Here is a 24492-nt window from a genome sequence, read left to right as displayed (position 1 = left end):
TAGCTTTGGTCCCAGGATCCATTTTTACAAGGGTGGGAACTGTTTACTGCTGAGCTGCTGGCACACCAGCCACAATGGCTGCTACACCTGATTTGTAGTCCTCACTGTGCCAGAGAAAAGACCCGATCAGGGCCATCACATATTTCAGCTTTAATGTGGAAATGTATCACACTTTTATAAGTAGAGAATTGACTTGTAAAATATATGAGTGAACTCTAGCTTCAAAGCTCGTGGAAGAATTTTCTTGATCTCATCTTCAGCCGCTTCTCCGGGATCGGGTCGCGGTGGCAGCAAGCTGAGTAGGGCACTCCGGATGTCCCTCCCCCCAGCAACGCCCTCCAGCTCCTCCTGGGGGATCCCAAGGCGTTCCCAGGTCAGATTGGACATGTAGTCCCTCCAGCGAGTTCTGGGTCCACCCTGGGGTCTCCTCCCAGTTGGACGTGCCCGGAAAACCTCCAAAGGAAGGCGCCCAGGAGGCATCCCGATCAGATGCCTGAACCGCCTCAACTGGCTCCGTTCGCGCGAAGGAGCAGCGGCTCTACTCCGAGCTCCCTCCGGATGTCCGAGCTCCTCACCCTGTCTCTAAGGCTGAGCCCAGACAAGGATTTTCTTGTAATCTGAAAACTTCTCACGGGCCTTCACAGACAATAACTGTTCAAACTAATCTAAAATTTTTATGAAGGATCATCTTCTGATTGAGTCCTACATGCTGCTTCAGTATATCATAAGCGCTCATACAGATATAATATATTTGTCTGAATCGCATGAATAAATACCAGTTTAACTACAACTAACAATAAAAACTAACATCTCTGAATTGTCTAGAGACACAATTCAAAAACATGAGTATCGACATGGACAGCTCTCGGAAATAAAGGTTGTACCACCTGAATAAACATTTCTGTTTGAAAAATCTGTTTGTATCGAAAATACACATGAATAAATTCTGCAGTAGGTCTTTAAATATGGTTCACGGTCCTCACAGCGCACAATTCACAATTCCCTACTAAATATCCTTTACTTCTAATCTCTGAGTTAATCTCCTGATATAATAAAAATAATGATGGTTCTGGAAAAAAAAAGAAGTTTGCATAGGGGAGAAGAGATTGAAAAGTTGCTCTTTTTTGTGTTTTTTTTTTTTGGGGGGGGGGGGTATCCACCTCCTTCTCTGTCTGTAGCAGAGGCCCTGGGATCAGCAGCGGCCCCGAGCCTTGAGATTAACAAATAATGAGAGAGGATATATTTATTTGTAGTGCTGAAAAATACTAAAATACTAACGGCTGTAGTAGAGCTGCGCTCCTTTCAATCCCCTGAACAGAAGACTACACTGCTCTGCCGTCATAAATGTGAGATGGGGACATGAAAAAGCCAAAAACCAAACACCTTCAAATATTCACTGCCGCTGGATAGGAGGACGGAGGCTAAGACAGTGGCAACTTTCTTCTTCACAAGTTTCTCCTCTTGTCTTTTTATTTTTTCATGTCGTGAACTTCTCAGCTTCCATATCACGTCACGCCTGCCCATAGCTGGTCCCGTTTCCCCCTCTCTCTCCGACTCTTTCATCTTCCCATCTACTTTCCTTTGTTACTTTCGCCCTCTTTTCCTTGTAATCCACATTTTGGGTGTCTTTCCCGCTCTAAATGAAACTACAATAAATGAATTTTTTTTTATCTCATATCATCTTCAGCCGCTTCTCCGGGGTCGGTTCGCGGTGGCAGCAAGCTAACTAGGGCACTCCAGACGTCCCTCTCCCCAGCAACGTCCTCCAGCTCCTCCTGGGGGATCCCAAGGCGTTCCCAGGCCAGACTGGACATGTAGTCCCTCCAGCGAGTTCTGGGTCTACCTCGGGGTCTCCTCCCAGTTGGACGTGCCCAGTAAACCTCAAAGGAAGGTGCCCAGGAGGCATCCTAATCAGATGCCTGAACCACCTCAACTGGCTCCTTTCGATGCGAAGGAGCAGTGGCTCTACTCCGAGCTCCCTCCGGATGTCCGAGCTCCTCAGCCTATCTCTAAGGCTGAGTCCAGACACCCAACGGAGGAAACTCATTTCAGCCGCTTGTATCCGCGATCTCACCCTTTCGGTCACTACCCAAAGCTCATGACCATAGGTGAGGGTTGGAATGAAGACTGACTGGTAAACTGAGAGCTTTGCCTCCCGGCTCAGCTCCTTCTTCACCACAATGGTCTGGTACACCGTCTGCATTACTGCGGATGCTGCACCAATCCACCTGTCAATCTCCCGCTCCATCCTACTCTCACTCACGAACAAGACCCCGAGATACTTGAACTCCTTCACTTGAGGCAACAACTCATCCCCAAACTGGAGGGAACAATCCACCATCTTCCAGTAGAGAACCATGGCCTCAGACTTGGAGGTGCTGACTCTCATCCCGGCCATTTCACACTAAGCTGCAAACCACCCCAGTGGGCGCTGGAGGTCGGGTTTTGGTGAAGCCAACAAAACCACATCATCTGCAAAGAGCAGAGATGCAATTCTGAGGTTCCCAAAATAGACACACTCCTCACCTTGGCTGCGCCTTGAGATCCTGTCTATGAATATCACAAACAGAATCGGAGACAAGGGGCAACCTTGGCGGAGTCCGACACCCACCGAAAACGTGTTTGACTTTGTGCCGAGAATGCGGACACAGCTCTCACTTTGGTTATACAAGAACCGGATGGCTTGTAGCAGCTGTCCCGGTACCCCATACTCCCGCAGAACCCCACACAGAGTTGCCCCGGGGTACACGGTCATAAGCCTTCTCTAAGTCCACAAAACACATGTAGACTGGCTAGTCAAGCTCCCATGTCCCCCTCAGCACTTCCGCAAGGGTAAAGAGTTGGTCCGTTGTTCCACGGCCAGGACGGAATCTGGATTGTTCCTCCTGGATCTGAGGTTCGACAATCAGTCGGAGCCTCCTTACCGGCACCCTAGAGTAGACTTCCCCAGGGAGGCTGAGCAATATGAAGCCCCGACAATTGGAGCACACTCTGAATAATATGAAAATATGATTTCCTCTAGTCACACTCTTTTCCCCCCGCCATCTCTCCCTCCCCCTTTCTCCCCACATGTCATTTTTGTCTGTCTTTCACTCACTCTGTCTCAATCTCTCACCCTATTATGAGCACTTTTTTTTTTTGGCTCTCTTTAGCATTCACTACCTGCCCTTCCCCCCCCCTTTCTTTCAGGTTGTTTGTCTCTCTGAGTCTACCTCCAGATCTGGTAGAATCGGGTCGGGGTCATGTTCTTCATAAAATGGTCATGGTGGTTTAATGGCGGCAGGGCTTTGACTCCCCACGTTAAATCATTCACAGCACAATGGGAGCTCACACAGACTAAACAATCTCCTGCATGCCTTGCCTCTCGCTGTCCGTCTTTACCGCGCACACACACGCACACACACACACAGACACACACGAATACACAAGAACTTGCTCACACACAAACTCACAGATAACTCACGTATACAAAACTTGCAGCGATGCCGCTCAAACTACAAACAGTGTTATTGTCGTCTGTTGTTCTACCTTTATGTGGTGTGTGGCTTTTCCATCTTTTCCCCCCTTTTTCTCCCCAATTGTACTTGGCCAATTACCCCACTCTTCTGAGCCGTCCCGGTCGTTGCTCCACTTCTCCGCCGATCCGGGGGAGGACTGCGGACGACCACATGCCTCCTCCGATACATGTGGAGTCACCAGCCGCTTCTTTTCACCCCCCAAAACAGGCGCCACGACCGACCAGAGGAGGCACTATTGCAGCGACCAGGACACATACCCACATTCGGCTTCCCACCCATAGACACGGCCAATTGTGTCTGTAGGGAGGTAACACGGGGATTCGAACTTGCGATCCCCGTGTTGGTAGGCAATGGAATAGGCCGGCACGCCACCTGGACGTCCCGGCTGATGTTTGACCAGTACTTCCTGGTTTACCTGGATGAGTTTTGTGGAGGTTTGGTGCAAATTTCTGTGAGGCAGTCTGAACAGAATTCACTGCCATATGTTATTTTGTGGCAGCACAGTGGCGCAGTGGTTGGCATGGTCACCTCACAGCTAGAAGGTGCTGGGTTCGAGCCCTGGGGTTGTCCAACCTTGGGGGTCGTGCCGGGTCATCCTCTGTGTGGAGTTTGCATGTTCTCCCCGTGTCCGCGTGGGTTTCCTTCGGATGCTCCGGTTTCCTCCCACAGTCCAAAGACATGTAGGTCAGGTGACTCGGCCGTACTAAATTGTCCCTAGGTGTGAATGTGTGTGTGTGTGTGTGTGTGTGTGTCGGCCCTGTGTGATGGCCTGTCCAGGGTGTCTCCCCGCCTGCCGCCCAATGACTGCTGGGATAGGCTCCAGCATTCCCGCGACCCTGAGAGCAGCATAAGTGGTTCGGATAATGGATGGATGGATGCATGGAAGGATGGATGGATGGATGTTATTTTGCTGTTTTGTGTTTTATGCAGGATGACTAATCACCAAAAATTAAATGTTGGTTAGCCGGTTAAAGGGCTATTTAGTTAACCTGCTTTAGTAGTGATCTGGAAAGGTAATTTTGAGTCCTATTCTACTTAAAAAATGGCTGTTGAAATAGCGTTGTGTGCATTATTGTGTCTATTTGTGTGTGTGTGTGTGTGTGTGTGTGTCTTACCTGACCGGTGCTTTCTTCATGTGCTCTCCAACAAACGTGGCGTTGGTCATGCCCATCAGAGTGTTGGCCAATGAGATGACGGAGAGGAGGTGCTGGGTGGTGACAGCCCTGGAGACGCCATATGTCCCCTTACCAACAATATCAGAGAGACTCAACTTCCTGCCTGTAGCCAGGGACAGCTGAACCAGCAAAGACTCCTGGAGGAGAGACAGAGAGAGACTGTAAAGACACGGTGATATAGCCCAGCTTAACAGGTCAATAAACACACATACTGAGCACCATACAAGACCTTAACATGTTTATGGAGGGGAAAAAGAGAGAGAGAGAGAGCGAGAGACAGACAGACAGACAGAGAGAGAGAGAGAGAGAGAGAGAGAGAGAGAGAGAGAGAGAGAGAGAGAGAGAGAGAGAGAGAGAGAGAGAGAGAGAGAGAGAGAGAGAGAGAGAGAGAGACACACAGAGAGAAAGAGAGAGACAGAGGGAGAGAGAGAGAGACAGAGAGAAAGAGAGGAATACAATACAGAGAGGTAAGAAAGGAACGGGAAAAGACCCAAACAGAAAGACACTCAGAGAAATAAAAGAAAAGGGACAGACATACAGACAGAGACAGACAGAGAGAAAGAAATAATAATAATAATAAAGAGACAGACAGAGACCGATGAATACAGACAGACAGATGGACGGACAACAAGCAACAGACAGACATGAGACAGCTAGGCAGGGCTGAACAGAGGTGCAGACACCGGACAGAGACTGCTTGCAGATTCACCTTAAATGTGGGCAGCATGAGGGACATGTGGCCTCCTCTGGAGATCAGCCCGAAGGAGATGGGGCAGTGTGGTTTGAGCATGCCCAGACGATTGAGGCAGACCTCGTCCAGGGCTCCATTGAGGCCCCAGGCGTGGAGGCAGGACATGAAGAGCTTGGCGGTGTCCATCGTCAGGTTATACTCCAGGAGACTGAGGGATTTGGACTTCTCCTCACGCCTCCTCATCTCCTCCTCCTCGTCTTCATCCTCATCCAGGAGGTGCTCCTTGATAGTCTCCTTCATGGTCTCTTTGACCTGGTTGGAGAGGAAGGAGAAGAGGAGGAGGAAAGGGGAGGAGCAGAGTAAAGATGGTAGAAAAAGAAACCAGGAGAGGAGGAGAAATGTTGGGGAGAACAAGACGGACAAAGAAACTTCTCACAAACACACCCCCAAAAAATTCCATAGCACCCTAAATTCAACCTATTACACCTTTTTTCCTTTAATTCTTTTTAGACTTTTTGTTTTTTATTAGTGTTTCCATCTTCCTCCTCCACGTCATCATCATCATCATCACGTTTTTTCCAGAATGTCTATCATGAACTCTTTACCTGTTTGAAGATCTTGTTTGCCAGGAAAGACCCCCCCTTGTCGGCCCCGGCCTGGCTCTTCTGAAGAGTTTCTGGGGAGACCAGCGTTGGGTTCGGTCTTTGCGCCTCCTCCGTCAGCAGCTGGATGATCACAGCCTCCACGTCGAAGAACAGGACGTGCATATCGGGGTCTGTGACGTTGGTCTTCATGGCCTGGACCACCAAGGAGTTGTGGGAGTATTTGGGTAAATTGCCCTGGAAGACAGGAAATAAGGAAGGACGTGCTATGAACAGCCGCTCAACCAGGAAAAGCCCCACAAAGACACCCTCACACTGTCTTTAACCAGGGGGACGTACTGCATGGGAGGATCACGGTAGTCCCCCCCCCGACCACAGGAGGCACTAGTGCAGCAACCAGGACACATACCCACATCCGGCTTCCCACCCGCTGACACGGCCAATTGTGTCTGTAGGGACGCCCGACCCAGCCGGAGGTAACGTGCGGATTCGAACCGGCGATTCCCATTTCATTTCACAATGATCCCAATTCAAAACGCACATGCAACACATACACAGACACACACACACATCCTAAAAACATTAAAAGCCCGCCTACACCAACATATGCACCCAATCCCCTCTAACTGCCAGCGATGCTAATAAGCGGCTCAATGCTAACTGTGTTAGTAAAGACCACAGGGTGGTGCTGTATGTAGAGCAGCCTCATTTGTTTACATGGTAATGGCGCGGCCTGGCGACTCCAACGACACCAGTCATGACCAACACGATTTGTTCCGCCGTGCCGACAGGAGGGCGGGGGGAGACCAGGAGGGGGAGGGAGACAGCGAGGAACAAAGGGAGATGGAGGAAAACAGAGGGGGAGATAGTGGGAGTAAGTGAGAAAGAGACGGCTATACCCCCCCCCCCCACACACACACACAAAGTAAGTCTTAGAAGGAAGGAAAAGCATTGTGCCTGGTCTGTTTTTTGTCCTTTTATTTAAAGTCTTTATTCATTATTGGGAATCATTTTGACAGGAACAATGGATGTCTTATGGATCAATACTGGAATTCATGTAATAATAATAATCATTACATTTATATAGCGCTTTATCTAGACACCCATAGGGCTTCACACTGAAGGGGGTAACACCTCAACCACCACCGATGTGTAGCACCACCTGGGGGATGCACGGCAGCCATTTTGCGCCAAAACGCTCACCGCACATCAGCTTGAGGTGGCGAAGAAGGACTGGGGGGGGGGGGGGGGGTTGGTGATTAGGTGGCCAGATGGAGAGAGCCAGGTTGGGAATTTTGCCAGGACACCGGGGAACCCCCTACTCTTTGTGATAAATGCCATGGGATCTTTAATGGCCACAGTGAGTCAGGACCTCGGTTTAGCGTCTCATCCTAAGGACAACGTCTCCTACAGCACAGTGTCCCTGTCACTGCATTGGGACATTGGGGTTCTTTGTTGTTGTTTATTAAGACCAGAGGGAAGACTGCCCCCTACTGGACCAACACCACTTCCAGCAGCAACTCAGTTTTCCTAGGAGGGCTCCCATCCAAATACTACCCAAGCCCACACCTGCTTAGCTTCGGTCATTCGGCAGAGCCAGGGTACAGGTTGGTATGGCTGCCGGCCGTATCAATAGTTCCATCCATTCCATCCATCCAAGCCGCTTACCCCAATTGGGGTCGCAGGATGCTGGAGCCTATCCCAGCAGTAATTGGGCGGCAGGTGGGGAGACAACCTGGAGAGCTCGCCAGTCCATCACAGGGCCATATCAATAGTTTACATACTGTAATCATATCAGTAAGTGAGTATGCTAGTTTGAACAGAGTGGCTTCACACCAAACAATGAACTCCTCCATATTCAATCATCGTGAGAAAAGAGACACTTTTTTGTCGTTGTCCAGGTTACAACAAAATTTGTTCGCTGCATTTAACCCAGCCTATTGTATAGCAGCAGTGGGCAGCTGCAGCACCCGGGGACCAACTCCAGTTCCTCTTCCCATTGCCTTGCTCAGGGGCACAGGCAGGAGTATTAACCCTAACCTGCATGTCTTTTTGATGGTGGGAGCAAGCCGGAACCCCACCCCCCACCCCCCACCCGGAGGAAACCTATGCAGACACAGGGAGAAAATGTAAACTCCACACAGAAAGGACCTAGGATGGCTTGGGGTTTGAACCCAGGACCTTCTCGCTGTGAGGCAACAGTGCTAACCACTGAGCCCAAACGGAAAGACATCAGATACATCAGCTACAAATACAACTGTGTGTGAAAGGTTTCCCCGAATAAACACTGCAACACTGGTCCGAACTGAGCAAGAATATCCGCACATCTTCTGCCCATGTTGTATCACAATTGAATCAACTGAATCTTTTGAATATCAATTATTCACAACTGGACAATCTCATTCTCGCTATATAGCACATGAGAACTATCATTGTGAAGAAGGCTTTGCTAACGGTGAATCCTTCATCCACTAGCAAGGACCACAAACTAGGGATCAATAGTCAGACAGGTCGGTTTCATACTTCCAATGATGTGTTATTATAATAGTTTCTCCTGGATCACCACCTTGTCATGGTGGGGCAGCTTATGTGTACTAATGACCACAATAGCTTGGCTCCTGATAGGGTCACCCATGGCGGATAGGTCAAGGGGGAGGTTCCAGACAAAGCACGAGCCAACAAAGACCTCAACAGCGGAACTGGCGGAAGATGTCTCCAGGTCACAACGGCAGTGAAGGTGGATGAAGGCTACAACAGAGAGTGGTCCCCAATCGTCTTGGTTCTCCATGCCATTGGACTCTGGCCACCCCCTGCCAAGCACCGCGTGGTTGCTCCAGGCGCATCAGCCTCTCCACGTAAAAGGCTGTCATGTGCAGAAGTCCTCCCGCAAAGGATCAACCCATAAACATCCGGGGTCAAAGCCCTGTGGCGATCAGGAAGAGGTGACGGGGCAGGACAGTGAAGCCTGGCAGCCCCTAGCCACAACCTGGGATCCACTCTGCTCACCCCAGTTGGGGGGGGGGCTAAAAAAATTAAAATAGTAATTCTACAATTGACCGGACACAATAACCAGTGGTTATTCAGACAGATTTGAAAGGTCTTTGGTGAAAAGCCTGGGCATGAAAACGGAAGACGGTGGGGTAATGGGGCAACCTGGGGTATTTAATAATGCCGATGGTGTCCATTTCAGCAGAGATAAACGATGGGCTAACATTCATTCACAATTTACAAAAGTGCGTACCTTAAGAGAATTACAAACATTTCACGTTCTGTGTAAATTTTGCACCATCACAACCAATTATAACAGAGGCAAGTTTGTAATGGCCTGGCGGCCTGTCCAGGGTGTCTCCCCTCCCGCCACCCAATGACTGCTGGGACAGGCTCCGGCATCCCGCGACCCTGAGAGCAGGATAAACGGTTTGGATAATGGATGGGTTAATGGGCTATACAAATAAAACTGACTTGACTTAACAGGAGCTTTAGCAAAAAACAGCCGAGTAGCCTGCAAAGGGGAAAGTGTGCGATGGAAAACTTGTACCGGCACGGTGGCGACATTTAAAGCTTAAGAAATGCCGCCATTTCAATCCACACGGTGGACAAATTGTCATTTAAAGCCTTGATCCAAACACTTGATCCACTTTGCAAGATGCCGGGGAAGAAGTCCTTTTCCAAAAACCAACAATCCAGACTTGTGTAACAAGAGTTGGACAGGATCTCCCATGTGGATTAGATGATAAACAACAACCAAAAACAGCAGATGCTGTGACCATGTTTGTGAATGGCGTTGTAGCAAAGACAGCCCCCCCCCCCCCCCCCCAAGTCCACTCCAACATCTTTCCCCCCCCCATTTTTTCATTAATTAACTCAATTTTCTCTTCTCTGCGGCTGAAATGAGTTTCCTCCGTAGGGTGTCTGGGCTCAGCCTTAGAGACAGGGTGAGGAGCTCGGACATCCGGAGGGAGCTCGGAGCAGAGCCGCTGCTCCTTCGCGTCAAAAGGAGCCAGTTGAGGTGGTTCGGGCATCTGATCAGGACGCCTCCTGGGCGCCTTCCTGTGGAGGTTTTCCGGGCACGTCCAACTGGGGGGAGACCCCGGGGTGGACCCAGAACTCGCTGGAGGGACTACATGTCCAATCTGGCCCGGGGAACGCCCCAGGAGGAACTGGAGGGCGGTTGCTGGGGAGACGGACATCTGGAGTGCCCAACTTAGCTTGCTGCCACGGCGACCCAACCCCAGAGAAGCGGCTGATGATGAGATGAAAGTTTGTTACAAAGGGGGGGGGGGCTTGGTGGCTCACCATGTAGAGTGCGTACCACAAAGGGCTTAGCCCTTACTGCAGCGGCCTGGGTTCGAATCCAGCCTGGGCCCTTTGCTGCGCTGCATCCCCTCTCTCTCCCCCGCCCTCCTGTCTCCCTCTCAACCATCACTATCCAATAAAGGCAGAAAATGCCCACAAAGAATAATCTTAAAAAAATAACACTGTATATACCCTGGGCGACCGCCTAACCCACAGGGAGGGAACAACGCCGACCTGACCACCGAGGAGCACTGGAGGAGATCTGAGGAACGTGAACGAGGAGCACACAGGGAGGAGCTGCGCCCCTGCAACACATTCAACACATTCATTCTGGACGGGCAGAGGTCCGGGTTTCTACGACAGCCGGTCTGGCTCGAGAGGCAGGCGGGCTGCGAGACCGAACTCTCCTCGGCCCCGTTTCATACAGGGAGCAGAGCGAGCGGGGCGATAATTAGACACAAAGAGAGGAGCAGGGGGGGAGAGAGCACAAGAGAGAGAGAGAAGGAAGGAGAGGGAAAGAGAAGAGAGGAGAAAAAGACTGATGAGGAGAGACAATAAAAGAGGAAGACTGATGAGGAGACAGACAAAGAAACAGGGGAGCGAGAGAGAGAACAAGAGGACGAGGAAGCACATGTGTGTGTGTGTGTGTGTGTGCATGTGAGAGAGAGAGAGAGAGAGAGAGAGAGAGAGAGAGAGAGAGAGAGAGAGAGAGAGAGAGAGAGAGAGAGAGAGAGAGAGAGAGAGAGAGAGAGAGAGAGAGAGAGAGAGAGAGGTACCAGAACAATAATTAGCCTTGGAAACTGCAGACAGAGACACAATACACCTGCACCTGGGAGACAGATACGTGCGCACACACACACACACACACACACACACACACACACACACACACACACACACCAATCTCTCTCTAAGATCTGTGAGAGAAGTCTTCCCTACGGGTGGATACATCTTGACACTGTGTGTGTGTGTGATGTGAAGGTGCAATGATGACACATGTGGTAAATAAAAAGCAACAATGTGACCACGTCGGCCTGAAGTTTGAATACAGACGAGAGCCGCGTATGTTTAACCACAGCGCCGTCATCACCGGCGTTAATCACCGGGCGTAGGGCAGCGGCCTATGCTGCGGTGGTGGAGAAACACTGCCATCTACAGGAGGCAAGGTGCTATAACAACAAATCCGATGGAGAAAACGCTACACATCAACTTGTGTGACTGTTCGTCGAATGGACAAACACATACATGTACACAAATGTTAACTATCAGGTAACTGACCAGATCGTGGTTGTCTGTATGTCTGTCATTTTTTCCCTTTATTTAGGGAGTTGATCCTTATCTGATACGAGGGTCTAAGGACAGGATGTTGTGTTACTGTAAAGCCCCTCGTGGTAAATTTGTAATTTGGGAGACGTGTGAGTACTGTCATCACTGACAGTACTCACATCCCTTCATCACTGACAGTACTTAACTGGGTTTACTGTTATGCAGCAGTAATTCTGTATTTTCCCCAAAACACTGAAAACTGTTCAGAGAAACAGCTAAACAACAACAAAACCACACCAGGGGACCTGGACCTGTGATCGCTGTCAATTGCCAGGCAGGGACGACATCATGGAATGGAGACACAGGCAGGGACGACATCATGGAATGGAGACACAGGCAGGGACGACATCATGGAATGGAGACACGGGCAGGGACGACATCATGGAATGGAGACACAGGCAGGGACGACATCATGGAATGGAGACACAGGCAGGGACGACATCATGGAACGGAGACACAGGCAGGGACGACATCATGGAATGGAGACACAGACAGGGACGACATCATGGAACGGAGACACAGGCAGGGACGACATCATGGAACGGAGACACAGACAGGGACGACATCATGGAATGGAGACACAGACAGGGACGACATCATGGAATGGAGACACAGACAGGGACGACATCATGGGACGGAGACACAGACAGGGACGACATCATGGAACGGAGACACAGGCAAGGACGACATCATGGAATGGAGACACGGGCAGGGACGACATCATGGAATGGAGACACAGGCAAGGACGACATCATGGAATGGAGACACAGGCAGGGACGACATCATGGGACGGAGACACAGGCAGGGACGACATCATGGAATGGAGACACAGGCAAGGACGACATCATGGAATGGAGACACGGGCAGGGACGACATCATGGAACGGAGACACAGGCAAGGACGACATCATGGAATGGAGACACGGGCAGGGACGACATCATGGAACGGAGACACAAGCAAGGACGACATCATGGAATGGAGACACAGACAGGGACGACATCGTGGAACGGAGACACAGGCAGGGACGACATCATGGAACGGAGACACAGGCAGGGACGACATCATGGAACGGAGACACAGACAGGGAACATCATCATGGACGGAGACACAGACAGGGAAGACATCATGGAACGGAGACACAGACAGGGAACATCATCATGGAATGGAGACACAGGCAGGGACGACATCATGGAACGGAGACACAGGCAGGGACGACATCATGGAACGGAGACACAGGCAGGGACGACATCATGAATGGAGACACAGACAGGGACGACATCATGGAATGGAGACACAGACAGGGACGACATCATGGAACGGAGACACAGGCAGGGACGACATCATGGAACGGAGACACAGGCAGGGACGACATCATGGAACAGAGACACAGACAGGGAAGACATCATGGAATGGAGACACAGGCAGGACGACATCATGGAACGGAGACACAGGCAGGGACGACATCATGGAACGGAGACACAGGCAGGGAAGACATCATGGAACAGAGACACAGACAGGGAAGACAACATGGAACGGAGACACAGGCAGGGACGACATCATGGAATGGAGACACAGACAGGGACGACATCATGGAATGGAGACACAGACAGGGAAGACATCATGGAACGGAGACACAGACAGGGACGACATCATGGAACGAAGACACAGGCAGGGAAGACATCATGGAACGGAGACACAGGCAGGGATGACATCATGGAACGGAGACACAGACAGGGAACATCATCATGGGACGGAGACACAGACAGGGACGACATCATGGGACGGAGACACAGACAGGACGACATCATGGGACGGAGACACAGACAGGGACGACATCATGGAACGGAGACACAGGCAGGGACGACATCATGGAACGGAGACACAGGCAGGGACAACATCATGGAACGGAGACACAGACAGGGAACATAATCATGGGACGGAGAAACACACAGGGACGACATCATGGGACGGAGACACAGACAGGGACGACATCGTGGAACGGAGACACAGGCAGGGACGACATCATGGAACGAGACACAGGCAGGGACGACATCATGGAACGGAGACACAGACAGGGAACATCATCATGGAACGGAGACACAGACAGGGATGACATCATGGGAGGGAGACACAGACAGGGACGACATCATGGAACGGAGACACAGGCAGGGACGACATCATGGGACGGAGACACAGGCAGGGACGACATCATGGAACAGAGACACAGACAGGGAAGACATCATGGAACAGAGACACAGACAGGGAAGACATCATGGAATGGAGACACAGGCAGGGACGACATCATGGACGGAGACACAGGCAGGGACGACATCATGGAACGGAGACACAGGCAGGGACGACATCATGGAACAGAGACACAGACAGGGAAGACATCATGGAATGGAGACACAGGCAGGGACGACATCATGGAACGGAGACACAGGCAGGGAAGACATCATGGGACGGAGACACAGGCAGGGAAGACATCATGGGACGGAGACACAGACAGGGACGACATCATGGAATGGAGACACAGGCAGGGACGACATAATGGGACGGAGACACAGGCAGGGGACGACATCATGGGACGGAGACACAGACAGGGAACATCCTCATGGGATGGAGACAAGGCAGGGAAGACATCATGGAACGGAGACACAGACAGGGACGACATCATGGGACGGAGACACAGACAGGGACGACATCATGGGACGGAGACACAGACAGGGACGACATCATGGGACGGAGACACAGGCAGGGACGACATCATGGAACAGAGACACAGACAGGGAAGACATCATGGAACAGAGACACAGACAGGGAAGACATCATGGAATGGAGACACAGACAGGGAAGACATCATGGGACGGAGACACAGGCAGGGACGACATCATGGAACGGAGACACAGGCAGGGAAGACATCATGGAATGGAGACACAGACAGGGAAGACATCATGGAACGGAGACACAGACAGGGACGACATCATGGAACGGAGACACGGGCAGGGACGACATCATGGAACGGAGACACGGGCAGGGAAGACATCATGGAACGGAGACACAGGCAGGGAAGACATCATGGAACGGAGACATAGGCAGGGAAGACATCATGGAACGGAGACACGGGCAGGGAAGACATCATGGAACGGAGACACAGGCAGGGAAGACATCATGGAACGGAGACACAGGCAGGGAAGACATCATGGAACGGGAGACACAGGCAGGGATGACATCATGGAACGGAGACACAGACAGGGACGACATCATGGAACGGAGACACAGACAGGGACGACCATCATGGGACGGAGACACAGACAGGGAACATCATCATGGAACGGAGACACAGACAGGGGAAGACATCATGGAACGGAGACACAGACAGGGACGGACATCATGGAACGGAGACACAGACAGGGACGACATCATGGGACGGAGACACAGACAGGGAACATCATCATGGAACGGAGACACAGACAGGGAAGACATCATGGAACGGAGACACAGGCAGGGATGACATCATGGAACGGAGACACAGACAGGGACGACATCATGGAACGGAGACACAGACAGGGACGACATCATGGAACGGAGACACAGACAGGGAAATCATCATGGAACGGAGACACAGACAGGGAAGACATCATGGGACGGAGACACAGACAGGGACGACATCATGGGACGGAGAGACAGACAGGGATTTCAGATACAAACACGGAAGCTCACACAACCTGGAGATCTGGGAAAGATTTTTACAGACATTTTGGACGTACGAATCCAGAGTCATTTGTGCCGTTGCTCAGCCCTGTCTGACATCTGTGTGCTTTATGCACATCACAGCACACAGGTCGGCGGGCAGGTGTGAGACAGAGAGAAAGGTCGTTAGGTTGAGCAGCACGACAGAAATCGTTACAAAAAGAAAAACATGAAGAAATGCGGCTGGCGACTCCACATGTATGGGAGGAGGCATGTGGTAGTCTGCAGCCCTCCCCGGATCAGCAGAGGGGGTGGAGCAGCGACCAGGATGGCTCGGGAAGAGTGGGCGGGTACAATTGGGGAGAAAAGGGCGGCGGGGGGGGGGGGGGTCCCCAAAAAAAATCTCTATGCAAAAAAACCAACAAACACGCAGAAGATAAAATGCAAAATAAACAAATCAATCAGACAGGCGCCACAGGGCCAGGTTGTGTCTGAGTCTGGAGAGTCCATCCCACCACTCACCATGGAGGAGGACCAGCCATCATGGGAGACGTCTGCTATTGTTCCCACTCAAACTCTCATTCTCTCTCTCCCCCCTCTCTCTCCCTCTCTCTCTCCCCCCTCTCTCTCCCTCTCTCTCTCACCCTCTCTCTCCCACTCTCTCTCACCCACTCTCTCCCACTCTCTCTCTCACCCTCTCTCTCCCCACTCTCTCTCACCCACTCTCTCCCACTCTCTCTCTCACCCTCTCTCTCCCTCTCTCTCTCCCCCTCTCTCTCCCTCTCTCTCTCACCCTCTCTCTCCCACTCTCCTCTCACCCTCTCTCTCCCACTCTCTCTCTCACCCTCTCCTCCCACTCTCTCTCTCACCTCTCTCTCCCTCTCCCTCTCTCTCTCACCCTCTCTCTCCCTCTCTCTCTCTCCCTCTCTCTCCCACTCTCTCTCTCACCCTCTCTCTCCCTCTCTCTCTCCCCCTCTCTCTCCCTCTCTCTCTCCCCCTCTCTCTCCCTCTCTCTCACCCTCTCTCTCCCACTCTCTCTCACCCTCTCTCTCCCACTCTCTCTCTCACCCTCTCTCTCCCTCTCTCCCTCTCTCTCTCCCCCCTCTCTCTCCCTCTCTCTCTCACCCTCTCTCTCCCACTCTCTCTCACCCTCTCTCTCCCACTCTCTCTCTCACCCTCTCTCTCCCACTCTCTCTCACCCTCTCCTCCCACTCTCTCTCTCACCCTCTCCTCCCACTCTCTCTCTCTCACCCTCTCTCCCACTCTCTCTCACCCTCTCCTCCCACTCTCTCTCTCACCCTCTCCTCCCACTCTCTCTCTCACCCTCTCTCCCCACTCTCTCTCACCCTCTCCTCCCACTCCCCCCCCCTCTCTGTCTCTCAAACACACACGTGTGCACACACCCACCCAACTCCTCTCTCTCTCTCTCCCTCTCTCTCTCTCACCCTCTCTCCCCCTCTCTCTCTCCCCCTCTCTCACCCTCTCTCTCCCACTCTCTCTCTCACCCTCTCTCCCCCTCTCTCTCTCCCACTCTCTCTCCCACTCTCTCTCCCACTCTCTCACCCTCTCTCCCACTCTCTCTCCCACTCTCTCTCCCACTCTCTCTCACCCTCTCCTCCCACTCTCTCTCTCCCTCTGTCTCTCAAACACACACGTGTGCACACACCCACCCAACTCCGCTCTCTCTCTCCCCCTCTCTCCCACTCTCTTATCTTCTCTCCCCCCCTCTCTCTCCCCCTCTCTGTCATCCTCTCTCTTCCCCCCTCCCCCATTTTAATAAATGAACTCTGACTTAACTTGACTCGCTCTCTCCTTCTCTCTCTCTCTCTCTCTCCCCCTCCATCCCTCCCCCATCTCCTTTTTTTGGAGGGGGACCCCCCCCCTTCCTGCCCAATTGTATCTGGCCAATTACCCTGTTTTCTGAGCCATCCTGGTCACTGCTCCACCCCCCTCTGGCGATCCGGGGAGGGCTGCAGACTACCACATGCCTCCTCCCATACATGTGGAGTCACCAGCTGCTTCTTTTCACCTGACGGTGAGGAGTTTCACCGGGGGGATGTAGCGCGTGGGAGGATCACGCTATTCCCCCCAGTTCCCCCCTCCCCCCTGAGCAGGCGCCCCAACCGACCAGAGGAGGCGCTAGTGCAGCAACCAGGACACACACCCGCATCCGGCTTCCCACCTGCAGACACGGCCAGTTGTGTCTGTAGAGTTGCCGACCAAGCCTCCCCCCTTTTGTCTCTCTCATCCCCTCTCTAGTGTACCCTCTCTCTCTCTCTCTCACCCTCTCTCTCTCATCCCCTCTCTAGTGTACCCTCTCTCTCTCTCGCTCTCTCTCTCTCTCACCCTCTCTCTCTCATCCCCTCTCTAGTGTACCCTCTCTCTCTCTCGCTCTCTCTCTCTCTCACCCTCACTCTCTCATCCCCTCTCTAGTGTACCCTCACTCTCTCTCACCCTCTCTCATTCCCTCTCTAGTGTACCCTCACCCCTCTCTCTCTCACCCTCACTCTCTCTCACCCTCTCTCTCTCATTCCCTCTCTAGTGTACCCTCACTCTCTCTCTCTCACCCTCTCTCTCTCACCCTCACTCTCTCTCACCCTCTCTCTCTCATCCTCTCTCTCACCCTCTCTCTCCCTCGTTCTCTCTCTCACCCTCTCTCTCTCACCCTCACTCTCTCTCACCCTCTCTCTCTCATCCTCTCTCTCATCCTCTCTCTCCCTTTCTCCCTCTCACCGTCCCCCCCCCAGGTCAATACTTTCGGAACACTCCAGAAGGACAAAGCCAAAGTCACACACACAGGAACTGCATTGACTTCGCCACACATACCAATATCAAAACAACACTACACACTGACTACAAACATAACAAGACAGACATAAGCACTGGAGAGGCCCACACACACACACACACACACACACACACACACACACACAAAAAACCTAGTGGTTATGTAGGTGTAATGGCTGGGTGGATTGTTTGACATTTCATGCCCATTATCTGTCATTACACACAGTGGGACTCCAGGACACACACACACACACACACACACACACACAGAAACACACACACACACACACACACACAGAGGTAATAGGGGTGTTTTTTACCCATTATTTGAGTTGATCGTAGTGAACCATGATAACTGAGGTGTGTGTGTGTGGGGGGGGGGGGGGGAATAACATGGACCTCTAGGTAGAGAGAGGGGCAGGAGATACATTACTGCACCAACACTTATCACACGTAGGCTCAAGGGAGGGAGGGAGGGAAGGAAGGAAGGAAGGAAGGAAGGAAGGAAGGAAGGAAGGAAGGAGGGAAGGACCGAAAGAAATAAAAGAGAAGAGGATCAAGGACAAAGAAGGAGGAAATAGCAGGTGTCTAGCTGGCCTTTTCAGAAAGGATACACACACACACACACACACACACACACAAACATCAGCCAAAACATTAAAACCACCTGCCTAATATTGCGTAGATCCCCCTCGTGCCACTAAAACAGCTCTGGCCCATCGAGACATGGACTCCACCAGACCTCTGAAGGTGTCCTCTGGTGTCCGGCACCAAGACGTTAGCAGCAGATCCTTTAAGTCCTGTAAGTTGTGAGGTGGGGGCCTCCATGGATCAGACTTGTTTTTCCAGCACATCCCACAGATGCTCGATCGGATTGAGATCTGGAGAATCTGGAGGCCAAGGCAGCACCTCGAACTCTTCGTCATGTTCCTCAAACCATCCCTGAACAATGTGTGAGGTGCAGCGGGGGGCATGATCCTGCTGGAAGAGGCACACCGCCATCAGGGAATACTGCTGTCATGAAGGGGTGTACCTGGTCTGCAGCCATGGTTAGGTAGGTGGTGCATGTCAAAGTCACATCCACATGAATGCCAGGACCCAAGGTCTCCCAGCAGAACATTGATCAGAGCATCACACTGCCTCCCACCCGCTTGCCTTCTCCCCATAGTGCATCCTGGTGCCGTCTCTTCCCCAGGTAAACAGTGCACACACACACCGGCGGTCCACATGATGTAAAAGACAACATGATTCATCAGACCAGACCACCTTCTCCCACTGCTCCATGGTCCAGTTCTGATGCTCACATGCCCATTGTAGACACTTTGGGTGGTGGACAGGGGGTCATCATGGACACTGACTGGTCTGTGGCTCTGCAGCCCCACACACAGCAAGCTGTGATGCACTGTGTGTGTTCTGCCACCTGTCCGTCATAGCCAGCATTCACTTCTTCAGCAGTTTGAGCTACAGTAGCTCTCCTGTGGGATCAGACCAGACGGGCTAGCCTTCACTCCCCACATGCATCAGTGAGTCTCGGGCGTCCATGACCCTGTCGTCGGTTCACCGGTTGTCCTTCCTTGGACCACTTTTGGTAGGTAGTGACCACTGCATACCAGGAACACCCCACAAGACCTGCTGGTGTGGAGATGCTCTGACCCAGTCGTCTAGCCGTCACAACTTGATCCTTGTCAAAGTCGCTCAGGTCCTTACACTTGCCCATTTTTCCTGCTTCCAACACATCAACTTCAACAACTGACTGTTCACTACTGACTAATATGTCCCCCCTTGACAGGTGCCATGGTAACCATATGATCAGTGTTAACCACTGACCTGTCAGTGGTTTTAATGTTTTGGCTGATCGGTATGTATATACAAACACATGCACAATGAAAGAGAGAAATGAGAACAACTCAAATCCCAACTGTAACTGCAGAGGAGATGGGAGGAGAGGGAGGACAGGGGGAAGAGGGAAGAGAGGGAGGACAGGGAGGAGAGGGGGGAGAGGGAGGACAGGGAGGAGAGGGACGGAAGGACGGATGATTAAATGATGTCCGTCTTTTCAAGCACTAGATCCACATCCAGTCATGATAAATGTCTGTACACAAAATGAGTTGATTCTCCCTTTAAATCTGGTCTCAGGTCAACCACACACACACACACACACACACACACACACACACACACACACACACACACACACACACACACACACACACACAATGACCTTTTGTTGTCTCCAGCAGAGGTTTAATTGGTCTGAGTCTCCAGCCAACAATCTGACCAGGAAGACAACTAGTGTAGTGTGTGTGTGTGTGTGTGTGTGTGTGTGTGTGTGTGTGTGTGGTGTGTGTGTGTGTGTAGTGTGTGTGGTGTGTGTGTGTGTCTTTTCTGGTTTGCAGGATTCTCTTATCTCTGACTGAAGGTCTTTGTGCAGCGAGGGTGTTTTTTTGTTTTGTTTTTTTTTTGTCTGAAAATTTCACACCTTAAAAAACAACCATGACCTCACATTTAGTCCATGAAGCTTCACACCGACTCCGAAAAAACAGCCCCCGCCACAAACGTCCTCACAACACCTTTGGATTCTCGGCATTTCCACATCCCTCGACAAGCTCTCAGAGGTTTCTCTGTGCTTTTGGGCCGTGATACCAGATTAAAAATAAACAAAAGAACACAACAACTAGAATGAAGGAGTAAGGCCTGCACACTATATTGCAGACAACATCTGGATCAGTTAGAGATGTGACTGATCCAGATGTTGCCAAATAAGAGCTTTAGTGAGCTTTTGATCGCTGTAAGATTCTCCAACTGTGGATGTAATGAGGAAAAGAGGGAGAGACAGAGAGAGATAGTGTGAAGATATTGAGGGCTGAGAGACAGAGAGAGAGATAAGAGTGAGAGTGAGAGAGAGAGCAAGAGTGAGAGAGCAAGAGATAGAGAGAGCGAGAAAGAGTGAGAGCGAGAGATCACAATACAGAGATAGAGAGAGATAGAGCGAGTGAGAGCAAGAGTGAGCAAGAAAGACAGAGAGAGCGAGAGCAAGAGAGAGCGAGAGAGATAGAGAGCGAGAGAGATGGAGGTGGAGATAGAGAGAGCAAAAGTGAGAGCAAGAGAGATAGAGAGAGCAAGAGCGAGAGCGAGAGAGATGGAGATAGAGAGAACGAGAGTGAGAGCAAGAGAGATAGAGAGAGCTAGAGTGAGAGAGAGCGAGAGAGCGAGAGCGAGAGAGTGAGAGAGAGACAAGAGTGAGAGCAAGAGAGAGAGAGCACTAGAGTGAGAGAGCGAGAGATGGAGAGCAAGAGATAGAGAGGGAGAGAAAGAGTGAGAGCGAGAGCGAGAGATCACAATAGAGATAGAGAGATAGAGCGAGTGAGAGCAAGAGTGAGCAAGAAAGACAGAGATAGAGCGAGAGCAAGAGAGAGCGAGAGAGATAGAGAGAGCGAGAGAGATGGAGGTGGAGATAGAGAGAGTAAAAGTGAGAGCAAGAGAGATGGAGATAGAGAGAACGAGAGTGAGAGCAAGAGAGATAGAGAGAGCTAGAGTGAGAGAGAGCAAGTGAGAGAGAGAGCAAGAGAGATAGAGAGAGCTAGAGTGAGAGAGAGCAAGTGAGAGAGAGAGCAAGAGAGAGAGAGAGAGAGAGAGAGAGAGAGAGAGAGAGAGAGAGAGTGAGAGAGAGAGAGAGAGAGGAGAGAGAGAGAGGATGACAGATCATCAGTGGTTTCAGTGACCTCTACACTACAGCTTACTGAGCCTTCCTACACCGAGCATCCCATCAGTCCCGGCTGCACTAATAGCAGCCATTTTAAACTCAGTCCTCAACCCCAGAGGAAATCTGTCCAACTCCGTCTTCATCCTCTGTTCTCTCCATCTCTCCCTTTACTCACCCCTAACCTCTGTCCTTCCTCTCTCTCCCTCTGTGTTATTACATATGAGCACAGAGGAATGAGAGACGGTGTACTTGTCTTGGAAAATCACTTGAACTATCTTCGCCTCGTTCTCTTCCTCTCTCGCTGCATTCTCTCGCCCACACATCATCAATTTCTCTCCATCTCTGTCCACCATCACTCATCCTCCTCTCTCTCTCTCTCTCTCTCTCTCTAGAGGGCAGCATAGCTCAGGAGGTACAGCGTTGTCAACTAGCCATCGGAAGGTTCCTGTTTCGGTCCCGGCTCCTCCACAGAGTGTGTGAAAGTGTCCTTGAGCAAGGCACTGAACCCCTAACAGCTCCTGATGAGCAGGTTGGTGCCGCATGGCGGCCCTCCGCCATATTTCTCTCACCCTCTTTCAATGTTGTGTTCTGTACATTGTGTAAACACAACATCCATTGCACTTTGTGCGTCTTGGGACAGAGATCCCTCCTCTGCTGCTCTCCCCGAGGCTTCTTCCTGTTTTTCCTCCCTGCTAAAGGGTTTTTTAGGGAGTTGTTCCTCATCCGATGCGAGGCAGCATGGTGGTGCAGTGGTTACCGCGGTCGCCTCACAGCAAGAAGGTCCTGGGTTCGAGCCCCGGGGTAGTCCAACCTTGGGGGTCGTCCCGGGTCGTCCTGTGTGGAGTTTGCATGTTCTCCCCGTGTCTGTGTGGGTTTCCTCCGGGGGCTCCGGTTTCCTCCCACAGTCCAAAGACCTGTAGGTCAGGTGAACCGGCCGTACTAACTCTAACCCTGTGATGGCCTGGCGGCCTGTCCAGGGTGTCTCCCCCACCTGCCGCCCAGTGACTGCTGGGATAGGCTCCAGCATCCCCCGCGACCCTCTGAGTAAGGATACGCGGTTTGGATAATGGATGGATGGATAATGGATGGATGGATAATGGATGGATGGATGTCAGGCTATACAAATACAACTGACCTGACTTGACTTGAATGTGAGGCGTACACTGTCAAGTGTTTTGACTCGAGAAGCGCTATATAAAGGCAGCCCATTCACCATTTTACTCTCTCTCTCTCTACTGGCCTCTCTCTTTCTGCTCCTTCCTGTCTTTTGTCCATCTGTGTGTCCCTCAGATGTTTTCATTCATGGCTCAATTGTGCAGAAAAAGCACTTTTACTCTCTCTGCCCCCTGCCCTTGTCTCTCTCTCTCTCTACTTCATCTTTTATTCATCCACGCTGTGTATCTGTGATCACCCCTTACTGCTGGTTTTGCTTTTACTCCTGTACTGCCATCAAAAACCCATTAGGCTTTTTAACAACAGACCGGGGCTTTTTAAACACACACACACACACATACGCGCAACATTTCCACACTTTTCCAGGCAAGTACAGGAAACCCTAGTGTGAGTTTAACAGTGTGTGTGTGCATGCATGCATGCATGTGTGTGTGCAGCACAGACGCAGGTTGAAAATTTGCATGAAGGCAGTACAAACAAACATGGAGGACAGTGAAGGTAAGGCAGAACGGGCAACTACGACCAGAAGGACTCCGACCGGCCGGGGCAAAAGGAGGGGCTTGTATCTGAAAGAGGGGCTACTTCTACCGTGTGGACGTGTTTGGGTGTGAAAAGCCAAACACGGACCAGAAAACCGTACTTTGCAAAATAGGCCGCACGCCGCCCCCACAACAGACTCAAACACCGCTGGCCTCTTTCACCACCTACGCAAGAGGTAGGCCTCTCCGTGAGGTCACTCTAGATAAACTATTTATTCACTGAATTTACAGAAAACGTGACACATTGTGACATGTATCGTTATGGTGATATGAACAACCTGTATCGTGATATCAGATTTTGGTCATATTGCACAGCCCTAATTGCCATACACACACACACACTCACACACATCACACACAAAATTTACACTTAGGGACAACTTAGTACGGCCGAATCACCTGACCTACATGTCTTTGGACTGTGGGAGGAAACTGAAGCCCCGAAGGAAACACATGCAGACACGGGGAGAACATGCAAACTCCACACAGAGGACGACCCGGGACGACCCCACCAAGGTTGGACTACCTCAGGCTCAAACCAGAACCTTCTTACTGTGAGGCAACTGCACTACTATGCTGCAGGCTGAATATCTCATCTCATCTCATCTCATCTCACATCATTATCATCAGCCGCTTCTCCGGGGTCGGTCACAGTAGCCGCAAGCTAAATAGGGGGCTCCAAATGTCCCTCTCCACTGCAACACCGTCCAGCTCCCTCCAGATGCTCCTCACCCTATCTCTAAGGCTGAGCCAGACACCCTACGGAGGAAACTCATTTCAGCCGCTTGTATCCGCGATCTCACCCTTTCGGTCACTACCCAAAGCTCATGACCAGAGGTGAGGGTTGGAACGAAGACTGACTGGTAAACTGAGAGTTTTGCCTCCAGCTCAGCTCCTTCTTCACCACAACGGTCCGGTACAACGTCCGCATTACTGCTGGATGCTGCACCAATCCGCCTGTCAATCTCCTGCTCCATCCTACCCTCATT

At 51.4% G+C, this 24492-nt stretch overlaps 1 protein-coding gene across 1 annotated transcript in view; it reads right to left on the bottom strand.

Moving 5' to 3' along the window:
- Positions 1-24492, bottom strand: part of LOC130122149 (WD repeat-containing protein 7) — a 176473-nt gene that overhangs the window by 112664 nt on the left and 39317 nt on the right. The window contains exons 14-16 of the mRNA XM_056291190.1: positions 5990-6223; positions 5403-5696; positions 4634-4830 (exon numbers count right to left, since the gene is read on the bottom strand). Coding sequence (XP_056147165.1) covers positions 4634-4830; positions 5403-5696; positions 5990-6223 — 725 coding nt within the window. The remainder of the gene's footprint in view (positions 1-4633; positions 4831-5402; positions 5697-5989; positions 6224-24492) is intronic.

The sequence above is a fragment of the Lampris incognitus genome, chromosome 12 (genome assembly GCF_029633865.1).
Source record: "Lampris incognitus isolate fLamInc1 chromosome 12, fLamInc1.hap2, whole genome shotgun sequence".
Classification (NCBI taxonomy): domain Eukaryota; kingdom Metazoa; phylum Chordata; class Actinopteri; order Lampriformes; family Lampridae; genus Lampris; species Lampris incognitus.
The sequence above is the reverse complement of the archived record's forward strand: the minus strand, read 5'-3'. Positions and strand labels throughout refer to the sequence as shown.